Source organism: Cyphomyrmex costatus, unplaced genomic scaffold, assembly GCF_001594065.2.
Source record: "Cyphomyrmex costatus isolate MS0001 unplaced genomic scaffold, Ccosl1.0 scaffold10, whole genome shotgun sequence".
Lineage (NCBI taxonomy): Eukaryota > Metazoa > Arthropoda > Insecta > Hymenoptera > Formicidae > Cyphomyrmex > Cyphomyrmex costatus.
This window is the reverse complement of record NW_017274954.1, coordinates 132,348-152,423: the sequence shown is the minus strand read 5'-3', so window position 1 is coordinate 152,423 and position 20,076 is coordinate 132,348. Positions and strand designations below refer to the sequence as shown.

The 20,076-nt window shown below is 35.5% G+C and overlaps 1 protein-coding gene across 2 annotated transcripts; it reads left to right on the top strand.

Moving 5' to 3' along the window:
* The first annotated feature begins 26 nt into the window (after positions 1-26).
* LOC108783325 (RING finger and SPRY domain-containing protein 1) lies at positions 27-3,439 on the top strand. 2 transcript variants are annotated; one of them, XM_018551876.1, is made up of 12 exons: positions 27-206; positions 570-798; positions 866-1,192; positions 1,267-1,432; positions 1,538-1,720; positions 1,796-1,862; positions 1,938-2,078; positions 2,165-2,280; positions 2,359-2,502; positions 2,597-2,814; positions 2,889-3,149; positions 3,242-3,439. In XM_018551876.1, exons 3-12 carry the CDS (start codon positions 972-974, stop codon positions 3,327-3,329), a joined length of 1,605 nt encoding a protein of 534 aa, XP_018407378.1. In that variant the 5' UTR covers positions 27-206; positions 570-798; positions 866-971; the 3' UTR covers positions 3,330-3,439. The 2 variants fall into 2 exon arrangements, with proteins under 2 accessions (XP_018407378.1, XP_018407384.1); XM_018551882.1 differs by lacking the exon at positions 27-206 and having other exon boundaries at positions 461-798.
* The last annotated feature ends 16,637 nt before the right edge of the window (positions 3,440-20,076 follow it).

Here is a 20,076-nt window from a genome sequence, read left to right as displayed (position 1 = left end):
CTAGCGACAATCGTTACGACGAGAAAAATGGCATTGAGAGACTCTCAATTCACGCGGAATCTCTCGGGATTTCGGTGATCCCGTACGCGTGCGTCTCGCACCGAACACAAAATGCGATACGGCACAATCTACACGGGTACGGCTGTGGTACGATTCGATAACGTGTCACGTCAAGGATTACGAGGACCATTCGTAAAATCTACGAAGTATGAACCAAAAGTACTTTCCACTGCGTGACGCGAGGTCGTCAGAGTATTATCAAACGCGATAAGACACGTATATGTCTCGCTTTTTGTGCTATAAAATTGCTATTGTGTGGAATAACAAGAACATAACCTTAAAGGCGACGTTTCTCAATACGATTTCCTGACTTTCGGTCCAATGCTGAAACACGTTGTTTTGTGATTCTAGAAATTTTTATTTTCTCAATTTTATTATTTCTCGAGTCGAAACACGCAAGAGCGTATCTGTACTTTTTCGTAAATTGCGAGAAAGCATCTGTAGTAATATATATTGGTTTACAAAACATCTCGTTTTTATCTAATCTGTTTAATTTTCCATCGTGATAGATTAAAATACGAAGGGAGCATTTATGATTAAGTACAGTCTACCAGCTGAAAGAGGCAAGTTTTAATGAAGAAGACTTAAACTGAGAAACACGTTGCGTTTAACTTGCATTTAGTTGTAAAATTGTTATGTTAGAGTTATGTACGCAGATAAGCAGATAAAAGACGCTTATAATATTATCATTATAATACATGGTAAAAGGATATGACTTATCATGATATTATCTTTTTGGTAAGTGGCATGATTTTCAGGTGTATGCTTTGTGAAGCGGCATTTATCATTCAAGTTCTACTTTCAGCCTGGTCAGATGCGAGATTTGATAGTACGATTGTATCACTGTTCTGTAAATGTGACCTAAACAGTAGGCAATAACTCGCTAAAGGATTTCTAATAAACTAGTGGGAATGGGCAATTGTTTGTGTAAAGATACTCCAGGGATATATGACATTGAGACATATGGCAGAAACAACCATGCAGAAACTCAGAATACTATATTACCAGAACCAAACATAAGTATAGTTTCATGTAGCAATTCGGCATCCTCTTCCTTTAAATTTCCTACATCGTCACACATTGACAAACTTGTGTTGGAGACACTTGGAAGTCTTGATACATTGGTAGACAAGTACGTAAATGGTTATACAATGTATATAGAACATATTGATTTCTTATACTACATGCTTATTTGCATATGTTTAGTGATCATGAACCACCACCAGCAATGTACAAATTGAATGCTATTGCGGACAAGGAAGATGGTTGGATACAAGTAGTTAGTTCTATGGTCAATGTTATTCCAATGAACAATCCATTGGGTCCTTCTGTTATAATATTATTACTAGATGATTGCCCTTTACCTTCAAAGGTTGAATTTTATTTGTAATTCTTTTTGTTACCAATGTCTTAATTAATTTGCTATATTTAAAAAAACAAGAGCAGTAATGTTGATAGCTCTTTCTTTATTTTATAGGATTCTGTGTTACGATTATCACACATGTTTCAATTGCCTCAGAAACTTGGACAAATACAAATTACAATTGCGCAGCAACGCAATATATGCGTAGTACTTGGTTGTATTGCAGAGAAACTTGCTGGCCCTAGCAGTATTGCGATATTATCTGACGCTACTTTAGATTATCTAGTTTCAAATCTAGTATGTTATTTAATTGATATTAAAACTTAGCAGAATTAATATTGAATAATTTTTAATATAATTTAATTTTTTTAGCGAAAAGATGTTGAGCCTTGTGTAATGTTATATTCTTTGATAGCACTAGAGAAGTTTGCACAGACAAGTAAAAAAAATTTTCTATTAATATAAACCTGAAGTATTTTTTAACATGATTAATTATTGTTTGTATATACAATAGGTGAAAATAAAGTAACAATTAAGAAACGTCTTATGGCAGAAAAACAAAATCCATTATTAGAATTGGAAAAATGGACTACAGAAATGCATTATGTACGTCGACAAGTTGGTTTTTGTGCACAATGGTGCTTAGATAACTTATGTAAGTATAATATAATTTCATCAAACGCATTTATCTGCTTCACTTAGTAAGAAAAAATAAGGTATATTTTACTAATCTTGTTTTAGTCTTAATGGAAGGTAGAAGATATTCCCACGACTCCGTCGATGTGACAGGTATTAATGTAATGTTAAATACGAAAGATGTAAGCGAGTACCTGAAAATATCACCTAATGGTTTGGAGGTAGATATTCTATTGTATTATATCTTGCTAGTGGAGATTATATTGTCATTTTGTAATGATAATAAATTGTTATTTTAGGCACGATGCGATGCATATTCTTTTGAAAGTGTACGTTGTACGTTCCAAGTAGATTCAGGAATTTGGTATTATGAAACATTGATAATAACTACAGGAGTTATGCAAATTGGATGGGCCACAAAAGATAGCACATTTTTAAATCATGTAAATATCTATTTGAGAATATTTCGTATCTTATTTGTAAAGTTGTTGTGTATAATATTATTATTCCATAAAAAAAATTACCATGTTTTAATAGGAGGGGTATGGTATAGGAGATGATGAATATTCTTTGGCCTACGATGGCTGTCGCAGACTGATTTGGTATAATGCACGAAGTGAAAAATTTCACGACAGACCATGTTGGAAATCGGGTGACATCTTGGGTTGCTTATTGGATTTAAACAAACTAGAAATAATATTCTCCATCAATGGTATACCACTTAAACCATGTATTCAAGTATTTAAAACAGTAAGGTATGTATATATTTTATGTTTTTATATAATATCTAAACGAATATACAAACGAAGCCATTAATGATTATTTTTAGCTCTGGATTCTTTGCCGCGGCTAGTTTCATGTCATTCCAACAATGCCTATTTAATTTTGGACATGTACCTTTTAAATACCCACCTACTGATCGAGAATTTCAGAAATTTAACGATTATGCTACATTAAAACCAGAAGACAAGATTGTACTTCCCAGACACATATATCTGGATCAATTGCGAAGGCTTAGTGTTAGAGAAGATTCCTGTACATTATGTTTTGATCAGAAGGCATCAGTAAGGTTATTACCATGCAATCATAGGTAATACATTTGTATTTAATTGCGAATTTAAAAAACAAATTTTTACAAGAATATATATGATGTAATAATTTCAATTTATCTCTCTTTTACAGAGGATTCTGCCAAAAGTGTTCAAAACAGCTGATTGAATGCCCAATGTGTAGAGCTACTATTGAAGAAGTAGCCTCAGATAACATATGACATCGATCATCTCATATCAATGTTTATGACTTTTTTCATAATTTCTTTTCTGTCATACAATTCTTATGTATGAAATATCACGAGATAATCATAATTATAGATAGTTATTTACGCCGTATATATACAATTATTACGTGTCACATAATATTTTTTTCTATGCAATACAAAGCATTAATAAATAAAAAGAATTACAAATTAGTTATAGGGAAACGAATTCCGTGATAGTGCATTGCAAAGATTGAATAAGTTTGTATTTTAAAAATCAAATATTGATGCGTAAGCAAATGTTTTACAAAGACAAAACATTCTCCTTGAAACTTTTCCATATTTCTCTATACTTTTTCTACTATATACAATAGACTTATAGTAAGATATTTTGTGATTTAAATGACATCCTCGTAAATATTAACTTCAAAAAAATAAAATAATTTATGAATGGCTATATATACTAATTAAATTAATATTATTAATGAACAGAGAATTAAACAGATGTGAGAAAATTATAATACAATAGATCGGATAAAGTTGTGAATCAGAAGACGAGCATAAATCAGCGAAATTAGGATCAAATTCCATATAAGCACTTTTGATAGAAGTAACATATGTATTTGTTATCATCAGAAATATATATATAGTCAAACAAAACTTATTATATTGACTATATTAGTAGTTCTTTTAATTTTTATGATATTGAATACAACGGTTGCTCTATCAATTATGTTTATAGATTCTCGCTTTGAAACTTATGACTGAATCATAAAATTCGAAAGATTATTTATTTACTAACTTGAAAATATTTCCTTTATTAGATATACAAAAATTCAGATTGTATCTTTGAACTGTTTAAATTCTTAATAAGTTGCGTAAGCGTTTATAACTAGTGATATAATGTAAATTAACTTTAAGGAACTGTGAAATAATAATAGTATATTATTATATTAAAATACACACACCACATTCATACACATACACGTTATATTCTTGGGAAGACATAAAGAGAAATTTAATGTTTTATTATATACATGTATTTTTTGCAAACATTTTTTTATAAAGTCTTATTTTCGTTATCAAACTTACCTCTTCCGTTATTCTAATGTAAATAACACCCAATATTTTACCTGACAGTGAATGTACGTTGTATGTTCTTCAAAGAATAATTCATTTACGATCTCAACTCTTTAACAACAATGTATGTGCGTTTCACTCAATATCAAAGTTGGATATAACAATGCTCTAAACAAGACTTTTTGACAAGTTTCTCTATTCCTTATATAAATTAAATTAGTATAACTTGAAAAGTATCATATACTTCTTTATGTGAATATTTGTAAAATAATTAAATCATGTGATCGGAGGCGTTACGACCGTCTTTAGCGCCCTACGCTGGAATTTGCTTTCGTGTTCCAGCACAAGAATTGCTAAATCTCTGAAACGTCAATCCCTCACCAATGGCAACGAATCAACGAATAAAAAAAAGAATTTTCACCAATTCGCATGACACAGGAGTACGAATATAATGATTTATATATAATATATATATTTTTTTAATAATATATTTGATGCGCTTATTGCAACATACTATTACGTTTACTGACTTTAGCTTTCGAAAATATTTTGATTACAGCTTTTTATATTTACAAAAGTAGCGCTGCCTATTGAAATTTTGCGCCCTATGCTGGAGCGTACCTGCTTGATGCCTCGTAACACTTCCGCATGTGATTAAAGCTTGCTTGTATTAAAACAAAATCATTAAAATATATGTTTCAGTTAAAAACGTCGCCATTGCTATTCGTTTTTGAAATACCACTGCATATCGTTTAAAATATTGTTATAATAAACTATGTGAGAGAACACCTGCGTCGACACGATTCCTGCAATAGCAAGTTTCACACAAGATCAATCCATGACTGCATTATCAGCTTCAAAGTTTCTATCTGAAAAATAATACATGACTCATATAGAACTAGGTGCAAAAAATTGGGTCATCTGAAATATTTCCATCAAAATAGAAGATGATCGCCATTACTTTGAGATTTAAAAAGGACTTAATTATTGTGATCTCAGACTATGATCGATATTGCCGAAATGTACACTTGCTTTAACATCGAGACACTATCATGTCTCCTAATTTAGGCACGAGTACAAGTCTTTATTTGCGTGTGTGCGTTTACAAGCGAACTGTACGTGTCAAAAATCAATGTTAACAAGTGTGTTACTCTCCTCTCGCGATCAACCGTATGTTTTCTCGGAGAAAAACTATTTGTTTTCGATCGTTCGAGAAAGCTTCAAATTAAAGATTTAAAATGTACACGATTCTTCGACTTTATTCTCTTGTCTATGCGCGATACAGCGGTTATATTTAATTTTCCTTGATGGCGAATTGCAGCATGTAATATTATACTTGACTGCAGTATCAAATTATGTAAAATGATAATACGTGTTGATAATTAAATTCTATTTAAAAGTATCGCTAATTATAAGTTTGATACTATCCCTAATGGCAAATTTGTAATAGATGAGCGGAATATAATTCCAATCATTTATATTTTCATAATGTATTTGTGAAAAAAAAACGCCAATAATTAATTCTCTCAAAAACATATATATTATTTATTTTACTTTTTGCATAGAAATCTGAATTTACTGTACTGATTTCAAAGTTGAAAGTAGGATATATGTTACTCCAGTAAACAAGAATGGATTAAAATGGATTGAAATTTTAATTCATTTGTGAATTATCCGAATGCACACTGCATTCGTATCTATTTTTATAGTTTATTTAAAAAAATTTTTTTTTATTAAATAGGAAAACTTTTTTTAGATTTCATTGAATTGGAAAACTGCATTTTCTATTCAAAATTTTGAATTTAGCAGTGTTCATGATGCATTCAAAAAACTGAAATTTTTTTTAAAAGGCATAAAAATGTACTTTTATATGTAATTTGTAAATAATAAAAATAGATTTAAATTTTCAGAAGTATGTTGGGATACAAAAGGATTTATTTCAACGTTCGCGAATGTGTACTACTGAAAATCTGAATCCATTTCAATCAATTTCTATCCATTCTCGTTCACTTTACTAGGTACGAATCCGTGCATTGAAAATGCACCCGTTTGGCCGCCATGACAGTTATCGCGGCACTTCGGTTCGTACGCGATCGTTTCGCGAAGTGATCATTAATTTTATCCTTTAAAATTGTTCAACGTGCGTGAATTTTTATCGAGAATGTCGATCAAAGTGATGGACGATCTCCGGAATATATCAGTTCTTGCAAGTTTTAGCAATCAACGCTGTTTCGCGACGGATATTTCGGAAAGCCGTTGTAGTTCTGTGAGTTTAAAATCCAACGCATCATCTCTATATCTAAATTATAGTCTTTTGAAAAAGTCGCAGATCAATCGACTTTTTATTAAATTTAACTCGTCAGAAAAAAGTAAATTGTGATTAGTAACTAAAATAATTATAATAAAAAAAATTGGTAGACATCATTTTAAATTTACATAACGATCGATCCAAGCAGAACAATAAATCACGATAACGTCAAAATGACATTAAGATGAATGGGAAATGATTTAAAAATGACTTTTAATAATTATATAGGTATATATTTTGGGGTCATTTTGATATCATAATAACTTGCTCTGCTTAGGTCATCTCGTCATGTATATGCGCGCCATCTTTTTCATTATTGAAATAAAAACGCAAATGATCAAAATGAAAGATCGTACGGCGCGAATTCGAATTTCGCCGATATCGATGATTGCGCCGCGAGTATCGTATCGAACGAATCTCGATTCGCGCCGGATTAGTTAGGCACGTGACCGCGAGAGCGCGTCGCAGTTTGTTACAAGATGGCGGGTGAGTGAGTGCCTGTGGATGGGACAAGATTGCTCGAAAAACACGAGGGATTTTCCGCTAACCTGTGGTGTTTGTGGGTTTCAGATATATCCTACATCCAGACAGAGGATCTAGAGGACCCGGATGAGGGTGAGTAACCCCGTGCGTGTTTACGCACGCGTATTTTACGAGGTCGCGGTCCGTGCGGTTTGCACGCACGCGACGGCAGAAACTGCTCACGGTTTCTACGACTCAGCTCAGTGTCGTGCATGGCGACTCCCGTCGGCGAGCACTCCGCCTCCCGGATGTCTCGAGGTACGTGTGTGTGCGCCGCTTAGTGCGTGACACGCGGACGTCGTCGCGACGCGGTATGCTTACAGCGCGGCTCCTCACCATGGGTTTCGAGGTTAGAATCGCGCCGCGCCGCCGCCGCCGCCGCGGCGCGAGGCCGGGCGTGCCGCGATAGACATCGCAAACATTCCGCCCGTCATAAGGCGGAGAGGGTTTCACGCGGGGTGACTGCTCCCGCACGCACGGTCGCATTAAAGTCAACGCCGCGCGCGGGGAGTGCGTTTCGTGAGATCACGGGGCGGGTTCCGTTCGTCGAGAGGGGGCGCCACACCGTGCCGCGCGCCGTGTTTATCTCGGCGAGAAGGAAAAAAGGAGGATAAGGAGCGCGACGACTGTGGCGACGAGAAAGAAAAAGAGAGAGAGAGAGGGAAGGCATGCGTTCTCTTCGCGCGTCGTATGAGTATCTCTCGCCGTTGTGCTTCTCGGCGAGAATCATTGCGAAAAAAATGTCATTCGAAACTGGATCGCTTTTCCATTAATGGAACAACCACCTGCATTATAAACATGGATTACGACGCGCCAGATCGATAATGATCTTGAGAGGAGATTTTACATGGCGCCAATATCGTAGTGTGTTAGTTGTCAATCACAGTTGCACGTTCCAGCTTCAATTCGATCGTATTATCGAGAAAATTGAACGACCAGAACTGCACGACGATCCTTTTGCATGAAAAGTATTCCGTTAATTATTCCTGCGATCAATAATATTAGAAATAAATGTTTAATATTATCGTTGCGAGAGATAGATTTACACGGACTCATGTTGAACTCGAAGCAGACGTAGAAATCTTCCTCGCTTGTCTATAACGTAGAAATGTAAATTTATTGAAATTATAGCAATTTTAATCCCTGTTAAAGATACGGTGGAGCAACCTCAATTTTGTGGATGAGAAACAAGAGTCGAATATATGATTGATATATACAAGGCACATGTGGATACCATTATAACTGAAAACGCATAATGACCGTCCGCCGACGTCTAAAATACAGTGTATTCGATGCGTAGAGGAGTTCAGACGAAGGTCAGAGTCACGAAGAGTGGCGGCATCTCGGCAGATTAAAGAAAACGGCGCAGTTAGCGCGCGCAATTCCTTCCCCTATCGGGGTTACTGATCTCGGGTTTCTCTTCTATTTGCGAGTGCCATCTGTCGTAAATAGGGTCGTATCTGGGATTGCTGGTCCTCCCGATGATCCAAAAACTCGCTCGAGTTTCGTCACAAGAAGAGCTGTGGACGCTCGTGCGAATCCCGAAAGCATTTTTCTAGTCAAACGCGAATGATTTGTCTCATGATTATGCGTCACATAATGAGCTCCAATTCGTTTCGCTCGGAACACGCATACGCATTTATCTTCAATCTTCGTTCTCCGTTTCTCTCTCATCCTCGCGGGTATCTTCTCCGTCGACGCCGACCAAGCTGTGGTCCTAGCCGCCTTTATCTTGCATTCCAGAGACCGTTTTATCAGCTCCGCGCCGCTTATATTTCTAAACGTGTCTAGATAGAGAGAAGTATTCGGATCAGTAACCTTCTCCGATACCCAAGCACGCTTAAATCTAGATCGAAGCAATCGAAAGGACGTTCCGCGTGATATTTGTTGCTTAGAGTAAACGTTATAGTTCAATCGAGAGTCATTGGTGTATGATAATCAAATCTTTTCTATGATTGCATAAAAAATGTGACTTTTATTATTTCATAAATGAGCTTGATACAAATCTCTATTTTAAACAGGATATGTTATAAAATTAGCACATGGAAGTTGGTTGATAAATTTTCTATTATAGGGAGAGGGAGTCTTTTTATTATATATAATAAATAGAAAAGTTTATTTTAAGAAAAAAGAGAATAATTATTGAAAGGTTTTCTTAATTAGTCATAATTAACGCAAATTGTTCTATAATTTCATTGACGATATCGTCCAGACCGTGTCGCAAAATTTTAATTCGATGTATCGACATAATCACCACGTAGACATGACTGAACAATCATATTTAAAGAATCCATAGATAGAACTTAATATACGGATATTCATCTACATTTACACATCATATTTATATAAAACATTTTTGTAAATAATAGTACGAATATGACGGTAAATAGTGATAATATTTGAGAAAAAGTAAAGCAAAGTACTACTTAATTCAATAATTCATATTATGTAACCAAAATGGAATAACAAAAATTAAAACTCATTGTTTATTCATACTCTCTAGTTAAAAAAAAATATGTATATTGACGGAAGTTTATAGAGAAACTTTTTATGGAGAATGTGCTACACAATGCTGTGCGACAATGACCGTGGTAACCATGGTAACTGCCGGTAATCGATCGCGATTATGCAAATTATTTGGTGACTGGTCGTGACAGTTACTGTATTAGATGTTTTTGAGCACCGATGACTCCTCCTTTTCATTGTCTGACAAAACCGTTTTGATTATTTGTATTTAATTTTTACCGTTCAGTTTTATCTAATTTTATCTCGAGTGAACACTTAAACGTTTTGTAAGTGTCAGAGAAAGTGAATTGAAGTATTCCTAGAGACATGGACATTTTTATTGATCAGTGATTAACAGAATATTATACGTTTTGCCAAAAAGGCTTAAACTTTCTTCATTATAATACGCACAGGAAATAATTATAACATATATGTATATAAATAAGAGATTACAAATCGTGATACGAGTTAGTTGTTATCTTGAGTGATGATAATACGATTTTCTCTTATTTCATCTGTTTCTACATAATTCTAATTTATCAGGCATTTCTTGATATGATTCATGAAGTTTTTATAAGCTCTTCTTTCAGATGTCTCATCGGATGGGATATCTTTTTCTTTTCGCCGCGTAACGTCGACTTTATCCGACCGGACATGAGGATGGATAAGGGGCGGTAGAGACGGGGAAGGGGGAGAGTATATACGGGGTATATAGGCGGATGTATAAAGAAACTTTAATTTCTTGGCATTGCGTGAAGTTCCTTGCCCTTTCAGCCTTTTCGGTTCGGTGGTCTGTTTTTGATAGGAAGACTGCGCCGTCGTCTAGACGCGGCCAAGGGGGTTACCTCGGCTTTTATAATCGCAACACGAAACGCACCCCTTGACGTGCTCGAACGCAAAAATACCAGTTTTCTTCCCTTCTCCTCTCTCATTCGCTTCCTCTTCTTTTCCCGTGCGCGTCAGTCTTTTCTATTCTTTCGCCGGCCGTCGCCCTTCCTATGCCTACGTATGGGCGCGTTACATTAAAATGATTTATTCACCTTATTAAATTCGCATTCGAGACTAGCTAAGTACGCGGAGTAGACATCCCGCCGAATCGCAAAACCGGAACCCGCCACCCTTTCGAGACGACGAACTTCGCGATGCGTACTTCTTCCTTTGCATACTTCTTCCCCTCCCCTCCCCCTCTTCTTTCTTTTTTTCTACTTCTCTTGGCGTCTCGCAGTGGATCGTTGTCGTAGATGACACCTGTTTTAATCTCTTTAGAAACCATTTTTTAAATGAAATGAAAAAAAGACGAGTCTGCCGTTTGTTTGAAACCCGTTTATACACATATCGTTCAGGTTATCTAAGTTTCAATTGAATTCTTTTTCTCTTTCTAAGGATAAAAGAAACGGAGGAAAACCGCGATTGAATAAATTTCAATCGATTCTCTTAAGAACAATTTCAAATTAAATCCTTAAAAAATCATATTGACGAGAAATTATGTCACATGAAAAAATGAACAGAACAAGCGCATGTATATATTGTCGCTTTTGAACCGAGCAAACACGAATGATTTCGTGATCAACTAGATGTCAAAATTAGGATGTGTCATCATTTCTCGATCCGTTTCTCCATCGTCATCGTGATTTAGTTGAGCTAAAATGAGTCAAGCCGAACTGAGAGGTGGCGCCGTCTCTCGTTGAAACGGACGATCGAATGGCGGCCGATTATTACATGACATTCCTCGAATACCATTCCAATCTCTCCCTCATCTCCTCGTGGCTCGTCCAGAGTCTTCCGCCCTCTCCTCTTTTCCGTTTCTCTTCTCTGACTTGCTCTCTCTTTTTCTCTCGGGTGCACCCTTTCTACAGCTTCTCGTTATAGGGTACGCCTGAGCCTCTTTCCCAGTATGCAAGAGGCTTCGATGTCGAAGTCGATGATACGAACGATAAGCACTTTGTCCTTTTTCCTTTTATGAATTACGTTAATCCTCTAGGAGTCATGTCAGGTCAATTTGACTCTCAATTTTTTTATGTATAAAAAAAATAAGATATAGAATAGTCTTTCGTGTATAATTCTATTGTTAAGTCCATAGGTTTAGTGATCGAATTAAATTTATCTGAGAAAAAATATATGGTTAATATACTTAATGTACTTTTTCTGTAGCTTTTCTATAAAGTATTTAAAATTTCTGAAATACGTAATTGTAGTAAAAAAAAACATTAGTATTATTTAATTTTGTTAAAGCGACTTAAAGCAATATTTTTATATAAATTTGTTAAAAAATTTGTTATCTCTCAAATTGCATGTTACGCGATTTATTTAAAGAAATCTCTTCTGGAAGTCTCTTAGATATTATTATTACTAATTCAATTGTACCTTGCGCAAAAATTTAGGCACCAATTTAAGGTTAATTTCACTCTTCGATTATTTATTCGCATTTCCTTTCACGATACAAGTTTAGAATTGACCGCGCCCTTACGGGAGAAGCAAGCGATAAAAAGCTTGTGATAAAAGATATTTTCGAAGAGATAAATTTGAGGAAAATTCATATCTCCGCACTTCATGACATGAATTTATTTTTAGAAAATAGAATAATATTTTTACTTTTGTATATTGCGACGTATAGTGCTACATTCCTATTATCGAATCAAAATTTCTGGTATAAAATTTTCTCGATCTTTATACTCCTAATATACTGGATATTTATGAAATTTGTCCCCACTTCTCTCTCTTTCCCCTTCTCCCTCCCTCTCCTTTTATTTTTCGGAAACGATTCAAAAACATGAAATATGTGTGTTTGATCATTTTGAGAGGTTCCACAACCTCCTTAATAGAGTAGTCTCTCGAAATGATTAAGTATACATATCTCGCAATTTTTCACAATTTTGAACCGTTTTCGAAACATAGGGGATGAGGACGAACGTCCTATTAGTTAGCGGAACAAAGTGAGCAGAATCGATTTTAACTAACATTTTTATTTGTTGCTCATTCGTTGTTAACAAGTTGACAAAGAAAAAAATTTGTTGCTCTATTAGTTTTTTAAAAATAATATTCCGTTAAAAGAAGATTATTAAGTTAGCGGAACAGGAGTACAGTATCGGTAAAAGATATGTTACTTGCTTAAAATTGGTACTAAAATGTCATCTGAATTTGTTGCTTGCAAAATAGGTATAAATAACAACAAAAAACCTCAGCGTACTAGTGGAACAAGAGTAAAGTATCAGTAAAAGATATGTTGCTCGCTTAAAATTGGTACTAAAGGTACCCTGAGGTTTTTTGTTGTTATTTATACTTCTTTTGCAAGCAACAAATTCTTATGTTATTTTTACGTCGATCGGCTTTATTCTATATATATTGTTCCGCTAACTTAATCTTCTTTAGCGCAATTTAAAAAAAAAATCTAATAGAGCAACAAATTTTTTTCTTCAGCAACTTTTTAGCAACAAAGGAGCAACAATAAAAATGTTAGTTAAAATCGATTCTGCTCACTTTGTTCCGCTAACTTATAAGACGTGAACGTTATAGACATCCTGTATACTTAGGCGAGGATGAATTTTGCGCTAAGCAATCATAATTTGCTTTATTACATAAAATTCGGAGATATCGTAGAAACAACAATCAATTGGAAACCGCCAGCTCGATCACTTCATCGATTATTTTATGGCACATATCGATCCCACACTTTGTGCGACCTCCGCCTCGTCTCGCTCGGTTTTTCGGGAGATACCAACGCACGGTGACATTCCGAATTTATTCTCGCTGGGGTCGACAACGAGTACTGCGAGAGATATCGATTCGCGGCCGTCTTCCATTCTGACTGTAATAGCGCGACACGAACCTTCGAAGAAGGACACTGCCCTGTTGCGGAGACAGGGACGGAGAGAAAGGATAGGAAGCCGTCAGTAGTGAAGATAGTACGATTTCTCGTAAAGCCGCAAGAGCGAACCCATTCATAAAGATGGAGCCGTGACTAACGAGCAAGGAGAAACAGGCGTGAGCTTTGGTGCCCGTCCATCCCTCTAGCCCTCCTTCTTCGCTCTTCTTTTTCCTGTATCTTCTTTGCCTTCTCAATCCGATTATGTTGTTTTACCATTATTTTACCAGTCAATCGTATACGATACTTCCGTCTATTCACTCTCTGATCGTGCCGTTTATTCTCTTCGACGCTTCCCTTTAATCTAATGAGTGAAAAATTATGGGTTGTACTCACAAATCATTATAGGGTTTATATTTTAAAACATCAATTCATCTTAAATAAATTTTAATTACAATATGGAAATATGAAACGGTTTCGGTGAATACGCATTTTAAAGTTATATCCGCGAAAGTAATTTCTTCTCGTGGAGTAGAAATGTTTGGCATAAAGTATGATTGTTCGTATTTATAGCGTCGAAAATGGACCATGTCGAAATAGTACTAGTTTCAACTCCAGAGTCGAAATAGAAGGTGCAGGAGTTCTAAACAGTTATAAACAAAGATTCATTCAAATTTTAAGTTTCTCTCCAAGGGAAAAGATTTTGAATTTACTGAAGAATCTTCGAGAAAAGGTAGGATAGTTCCAAGATATGCGCATTTGTTACGAATCTCGTTCTCGCATCCTCGAATGTTCGCGCGCAGTTATAAGCGCATCAGAGCGTATTTGGCAATAAGTAGCATTTTGCTTCTTCTCGAGCGAGGCATCCCGTTCTGTTCCCTTCGAGCGCTTCTTCGTAAGAGAGAATACGAGCAAGAAATGGTACAATCCGCGATCGGACGTACGAGAACGATGACAAGTAGCGGGCAACGAACGGCCCTTTCTGGTAGAACGCTTCCGCGTTCTGTCGCGTCAACCGATCTCCGGGAAGAATGCGACATCGCCGATGACAAGGCGTCTCTCCTTCTGTTTGTTTCCAGAAGCGCCCGTTTAGGAATCGTGCCGATGTCATTGTCTCGAGTCGTCGCGATACCGTGGAAATCGTACTTCCTGTAAGGAACGGCTTCGAAAGTCGGCGCAAGATATATAGTCATAGCTTGCTCATTGTACCTTCCAACAAATTTAAATGTTTTAACAAATATTGTTTGTGAAAGTACACTATTTTATTTATTTAAATAACTCGATGCTAAACATCGCAAATTAAACACATTAAATTTGGCATCAAAATGGATGTTGATCAGTTTTGCAAAAAAAAAAAAAAAAGAGAAAAATATTGAAAATAAATATAAGAGATACAAGGTAAAGCGTAATAAAAATAAAGTAAATGTATTCGATACTGGCTTAGTTCGAAGGTAAATTAAAAACAAATAGACTATACGCGACGAGGTCTCTGTTTAAAAGCGGATTTTGCTTTTGGCAACAACGTAAAGAGTTTTTATCGGCATGTTGTCAATTTCTAAAGTAACATTGCCATCGGTCATTATAAATTCATAGAATTTGAAATTTCGCGTAGACCTTTACAGAATATACTGAAGTCGCATAATACGTAATACGAGATATTTCACCTGATCGGGAACAGGATAGGTAAGCTTTGAAGGGGAAAGTTTTGATTGGGTTACGAGGACCGCTGACAGAGGGATCGATGGATATCCCGGAAACGGAAAAGCTCGATGTAAACGCACCCTCCGCGCTCACCGACCCTACCATTCCGCTATCCTTCTCTCTTTTTTCCTGTCTCTTTTTCTCTCTCTCTTTCGTATGGCCTTGGCGTAACGTTCGATGGAAAACCACGGTGGTCCTTTACTCCCTTTTTCGGCCGCAGGAAGGGAAGAGAGAAAAAAAAAACAATCTCGCTAATTTTCCATCGCTCACAAGGGCACTGGGACAACCACCCTGTGAAACCGATGTGCTTCCCCACTTTCGAGTATTCAGTCGCTCGTTCGCGCTTCAAAGCGGACGCCGCATCAAAGGTGCCTCGACATTTATCGGACTAAAACCGTCGAGCCGCGTAAACCCCATGGAGTATCAATGGCATTCCCTCGTGGATAATTTACGACATTCCTTTCTGGTCGACACAAGTTCAATCCAACCAATCCAGTAAACTAGTATTTGCTTTACAAAATACGCATATCTGACAATACGTCGATTATGTTATGATTCGATCACAAATACTTTTTTTTATTGTTTAATCTCCTTTTGATGCTAAAAATGATTATTTTGACAAGTGCACATCTTTTTGTAAATTATGAAGTATGCAGAAGTCTGTATTGAAAATTTTGATACAGATTTGTTCCGGTTTTTTAATTACAAGTTTTATTATAAAACATTTTTGCATAAGCTTCTTTTTTATAAACTTTTGTCACAGTTTGATAATTGGACAAATCCGTTCTTTCAAAGAAAAGCGATACGAAGATAGATTCGAAGTGATAAGTTTATTCTAGAAAAACGCGCTCGATATAACACTATTAATCAAATCTTTCGAAGCAATGGAGATGGGGAACAAACAGTTCTTTTGATTTGAATAAAATGCGTCATACAAACGGGCATGTGTATGACCGATGTATTATCAGGTGCTCCCAGGAGGGAAATGAGATAACGACGGATATGTCGTAACATATCTTTACTTCCCTTACTTACCCTCTTTTTTTTCTTTTTTATGCATACCAGTAAGTATACCGACACGTACGAGCGATATAAAGTGTCCTATTATGCGTTTTTAACTTTAATATATGTTTCAAAGTAGATGTAATTTATAAGATTAAACGTCTAGAGACTGAGAATTTTACATGGTGTTGTTATTGCAACTTATATAATTTATCATACACGTTAAACATTTTGTGTATTTTTAAAATCATTTGTATAAAAAATGTATATCTCTATTTAGAAGGGTTACACTCATCCAGTGTGCTAAAAATTCAATTTTGTCTACTTTTTCCTTTTACGAAAATATGAGCGATTTTTTTCACCTGTTTTTATTTCTTTCGTGCTATAAGTCGATTATAAACGCGATTAAACGCGTAGTTAAATGCGATAATTGATTTTCCTGAATAGAAGAGTCTGACATTTCTACCATCTTTTTCGGAATGTGCACGTGGATCTCGCTTGTAAGCCGCAAACGTTCCACGTGTATGAATGCTAGTGTAAATAAAATTCCAGACTGCAGTCTTCTCTCCCGCGTCGCCGCGGAACAACGACGGTACTCTCCAGGTGCACAAACTTCCGTTATCGTATTCCTCTCCAGTGTTATATATTTCCCGAGTAATGTGTAGTGTCAGGGAACCGGTGCTTATCGACGAACATTTCGATGTTTTCTTTCAACCCTTATACCTCCGCTTGACGTTTTACTCATTTACGACTTTCAAGCGCACAGAGTTACATACACGGTGCACAAGACGATCATTTATTAACATACAATTATTATTTTCTTAGAAGTAACGAATGTAAATTGTCGAAATGAAAAATCTTAAGAAGACTGAAGAATTAAATTATATAATGAATTTTATATAAGTTTTTCGAAAATTAACCCCTTTTGATCTGATTTTAATGAAACAGTGTTAAATTTTCTTTTTAATTTAAAGACACTTTAATAAGTAATTCGTACTAAAATTGATGTTTTTAAATGACTTTCTAACATATACATTATTATGTTACATCTCAGATGAGAGGGAGAGAAGTAGATAGAATTAAATTCAATAATGTTTTCAAATTTCATTACAATGTGCATAAAATTTGAAGAGGTTTATTTACGCCTTTAACAGTTAATATTTTACACTCATACATCGATATGTATCTGTATGTAATATTGTAATTGATAGAGAAAATTGTAATATTTCGATAAATATATATATATATATATATATTCTTACAAGTATACTTAATAATATTCTTTAAAGGATTTATAAATATCATAATGCAAACGATACTTTCACAATATTATTAAACAAATATTACAATAAAAGTGAAATATTTGCAATACATATTTATTTTTCAAAATTATTAATAGTAAAAGATTTATTGATTACTAAAAATCAATATTTCTCAAGAATCATACAAGTCATAACATGAAAGACGCAATTTAATGTTCAATCGCGATTGAAATTTATACATTAAGTAATGATAATATTTGATAACCTGTATTTTACGTAATCATTTGTTTTTGCTTGATATATGTACGATTGACGTTCGACGACTCGAGACGAGAACGAGGTCGAAGCTCAAAGCGGCACGAGGAACGGCCGCCCCGGAATCCGTCGGTTCCCGCGCAATTGTTGCGACAATTCAGCGCCGTTGTCTCCATCTCCTCCTTCGTTATCTCGCCAACAAGTTAATCTTTATAAATAGCCCGAGCCATGGTTATATTTAATCCTGACCCTCGCGGTCGCAGCTTCCATCCTTCCATGTTAATACTTCTCGACTCTGCATCGTCAACGTCAATTCAGCAAGACTTGATACTTGAAGCATATATAAGATTGAGATAAACGTGATATTTGTTCGTCTTTTTGTTGTTGCGAGAAGAAAGACTTCGAAAAATTTAAGATAAAAATTTTATTTCTTATACATTTATCTCCAGGTTAGGAACGTACATTACGTCATGTATTTTCCTCGTATTGTCTTGATTGTTTCTTTTAACAAAAAATAATCGAATTTGCCTTTTAACGTCAGTTTATTCTTTAATATGACTTATCTAATAATTAGGTACCAAACCAAAATTTCATGGAAATAAAGTTCATTTGTAATTAAGTAAAGAATAAAATTGTTATTTTATTTGGATCTTTGAAGATTGATGTACGAGAAATTGTTATTTTAACTATAATTTAAAGAGTACTAACAATTCGATAATTCTGTTAAGTGAAAAATCGATTCCAAATTCCAATATCAGTAGATGCAATTTATCACAATTTTATTTAAAAATAGATAAAGACGTTTCTTTGATACTTGCATGAAATGAGTATTTACGCTGATAGTCTGGATCAGTCTATATTAGGGACTATGTCAATTGAAAGACCTAATGGGATTACGACATTGATACGATATCTCGGAAGCATTAATCTTTCTCGCGATGAAGCGAGTACGCTCGTTTGAAATATCTGTCGACCGTACGTTGTCAAACTGTCTCTATCGCGTTGCTTCTTGTCTCACGCTTCGAGAGTCACCGCTCTGATATTTCTAGTGGTTCTTCGGTCAACCTAATTTCAGACACGACTAGTAATCGATCGGTTCTTAGGCTCTACCCCCATTTTCTCGCGAATATATACATCCATTTTACGCCGCCGAATAACGGCACTCACCGCAGCCGTACCGATCGATCGTTCAGTTCTAATTTTTCGCCTCACACACATCTGTGAAGATAGAAAGAGACAGAGAGAGAGAGAGAGAGAGAGAGAGAGAGAGAGAGACAGGACCACGGCATCGATTTTGCGTCGCTTTCTGGCTCATCAATGAGAGCACATTGTTTCTGGCGAATAGCGCCAGCGATTCTTCAGGCAAGACTCGAGCAAAATGGTTCGTGCGAGTTAATCTTAGGGCTCGACCGACAATAAAACTGGACTGCCCTTACATTCCTGGGTAATGCGTCGTCTGCTATTTTAAGCCCGGGGTTTAATAAACTTACGTCGCTTAATTAGAGCAACATTTCTCCTAACTCGTCTTCGCCTGCATTTTCATCCGCCTTTTAGCCGACCTACCAGACATTCGTCTGCTAACGTGTATTTCTTCGCATATCGTATATATATCATCGCACATATCGTTAATTTCGCAATTATGATTGAGTATTAGAGCAAATATCAACATCTTTTCATTAATTTTTTTATAGTTTTAAATAATTATTGTAAATAAATATATATATATAATTGTATCCAATGACTAATATTTTGAATTTAATTTTTAATTTATATAATTGAATAATAAATGAAGTAAAATGTAATCATATTGTAATTGTAATCAATGTAATTAATTCAAAATGTTAATTATTGGTTATTTATAGCGTCTCGCATATTATTGTAGAATAATTGTTTCGCAAAATTTGAGTCGGATCTTGATCAGAGTTGATAGAGTTATAATTCATCGACGGTAAACAGTATGTCGCAATTTAAAAATAGGGGCTGGAATGTGTACGCTTGGTACATCATCGTCTAATTTTAGGTCGCCAGATGGAAAAGAATTAACACAATTTTTCACGGTAAAAATATCTTTGTTCCGCTAACACAATGTCTTTGCGAAAGCGCGTTTATGCGTCGTCGTGGATAATATATAGGAAGTTGCATGAGTTGCGATTTTTCTGCTTTTTCCGTTTGTTCCTTGTGTACTCGCGTGTACTGATACGTACATCGAAGTCGCACGACCCGTATCTTCTACCTCTATACCTTTCCGTTTCTCTTCCGCCCGGCTTACTATAACACGAGGTTATACGTATTCGTCCAAATATCATATTTTTACAGAATGATTCA

Bases quoted from the DNA above. Each gene is read 5' to 3' on its own strand.
- LOC108783325 (XM_018551876.1), top strand. From the start codon at position 972: ATGGGCAATTGTTTGTGTAAAGATACTCCAGGGATATATGACATTGAG. The intron at 2,281-2,358 runs GTAGATATTCTA...TTGTTATTTTAG, and splicing joins TATCACCTAATGGTTTGGAG to GCACGATGCGATGCATATTC. The intron at 3,150-3,241 runs GTAATACATTTG...TCTCTTTTACAG, and splicing joins TTATTACCATGCAATCATAG to AGGATTCTGCCAAAAGTGTT.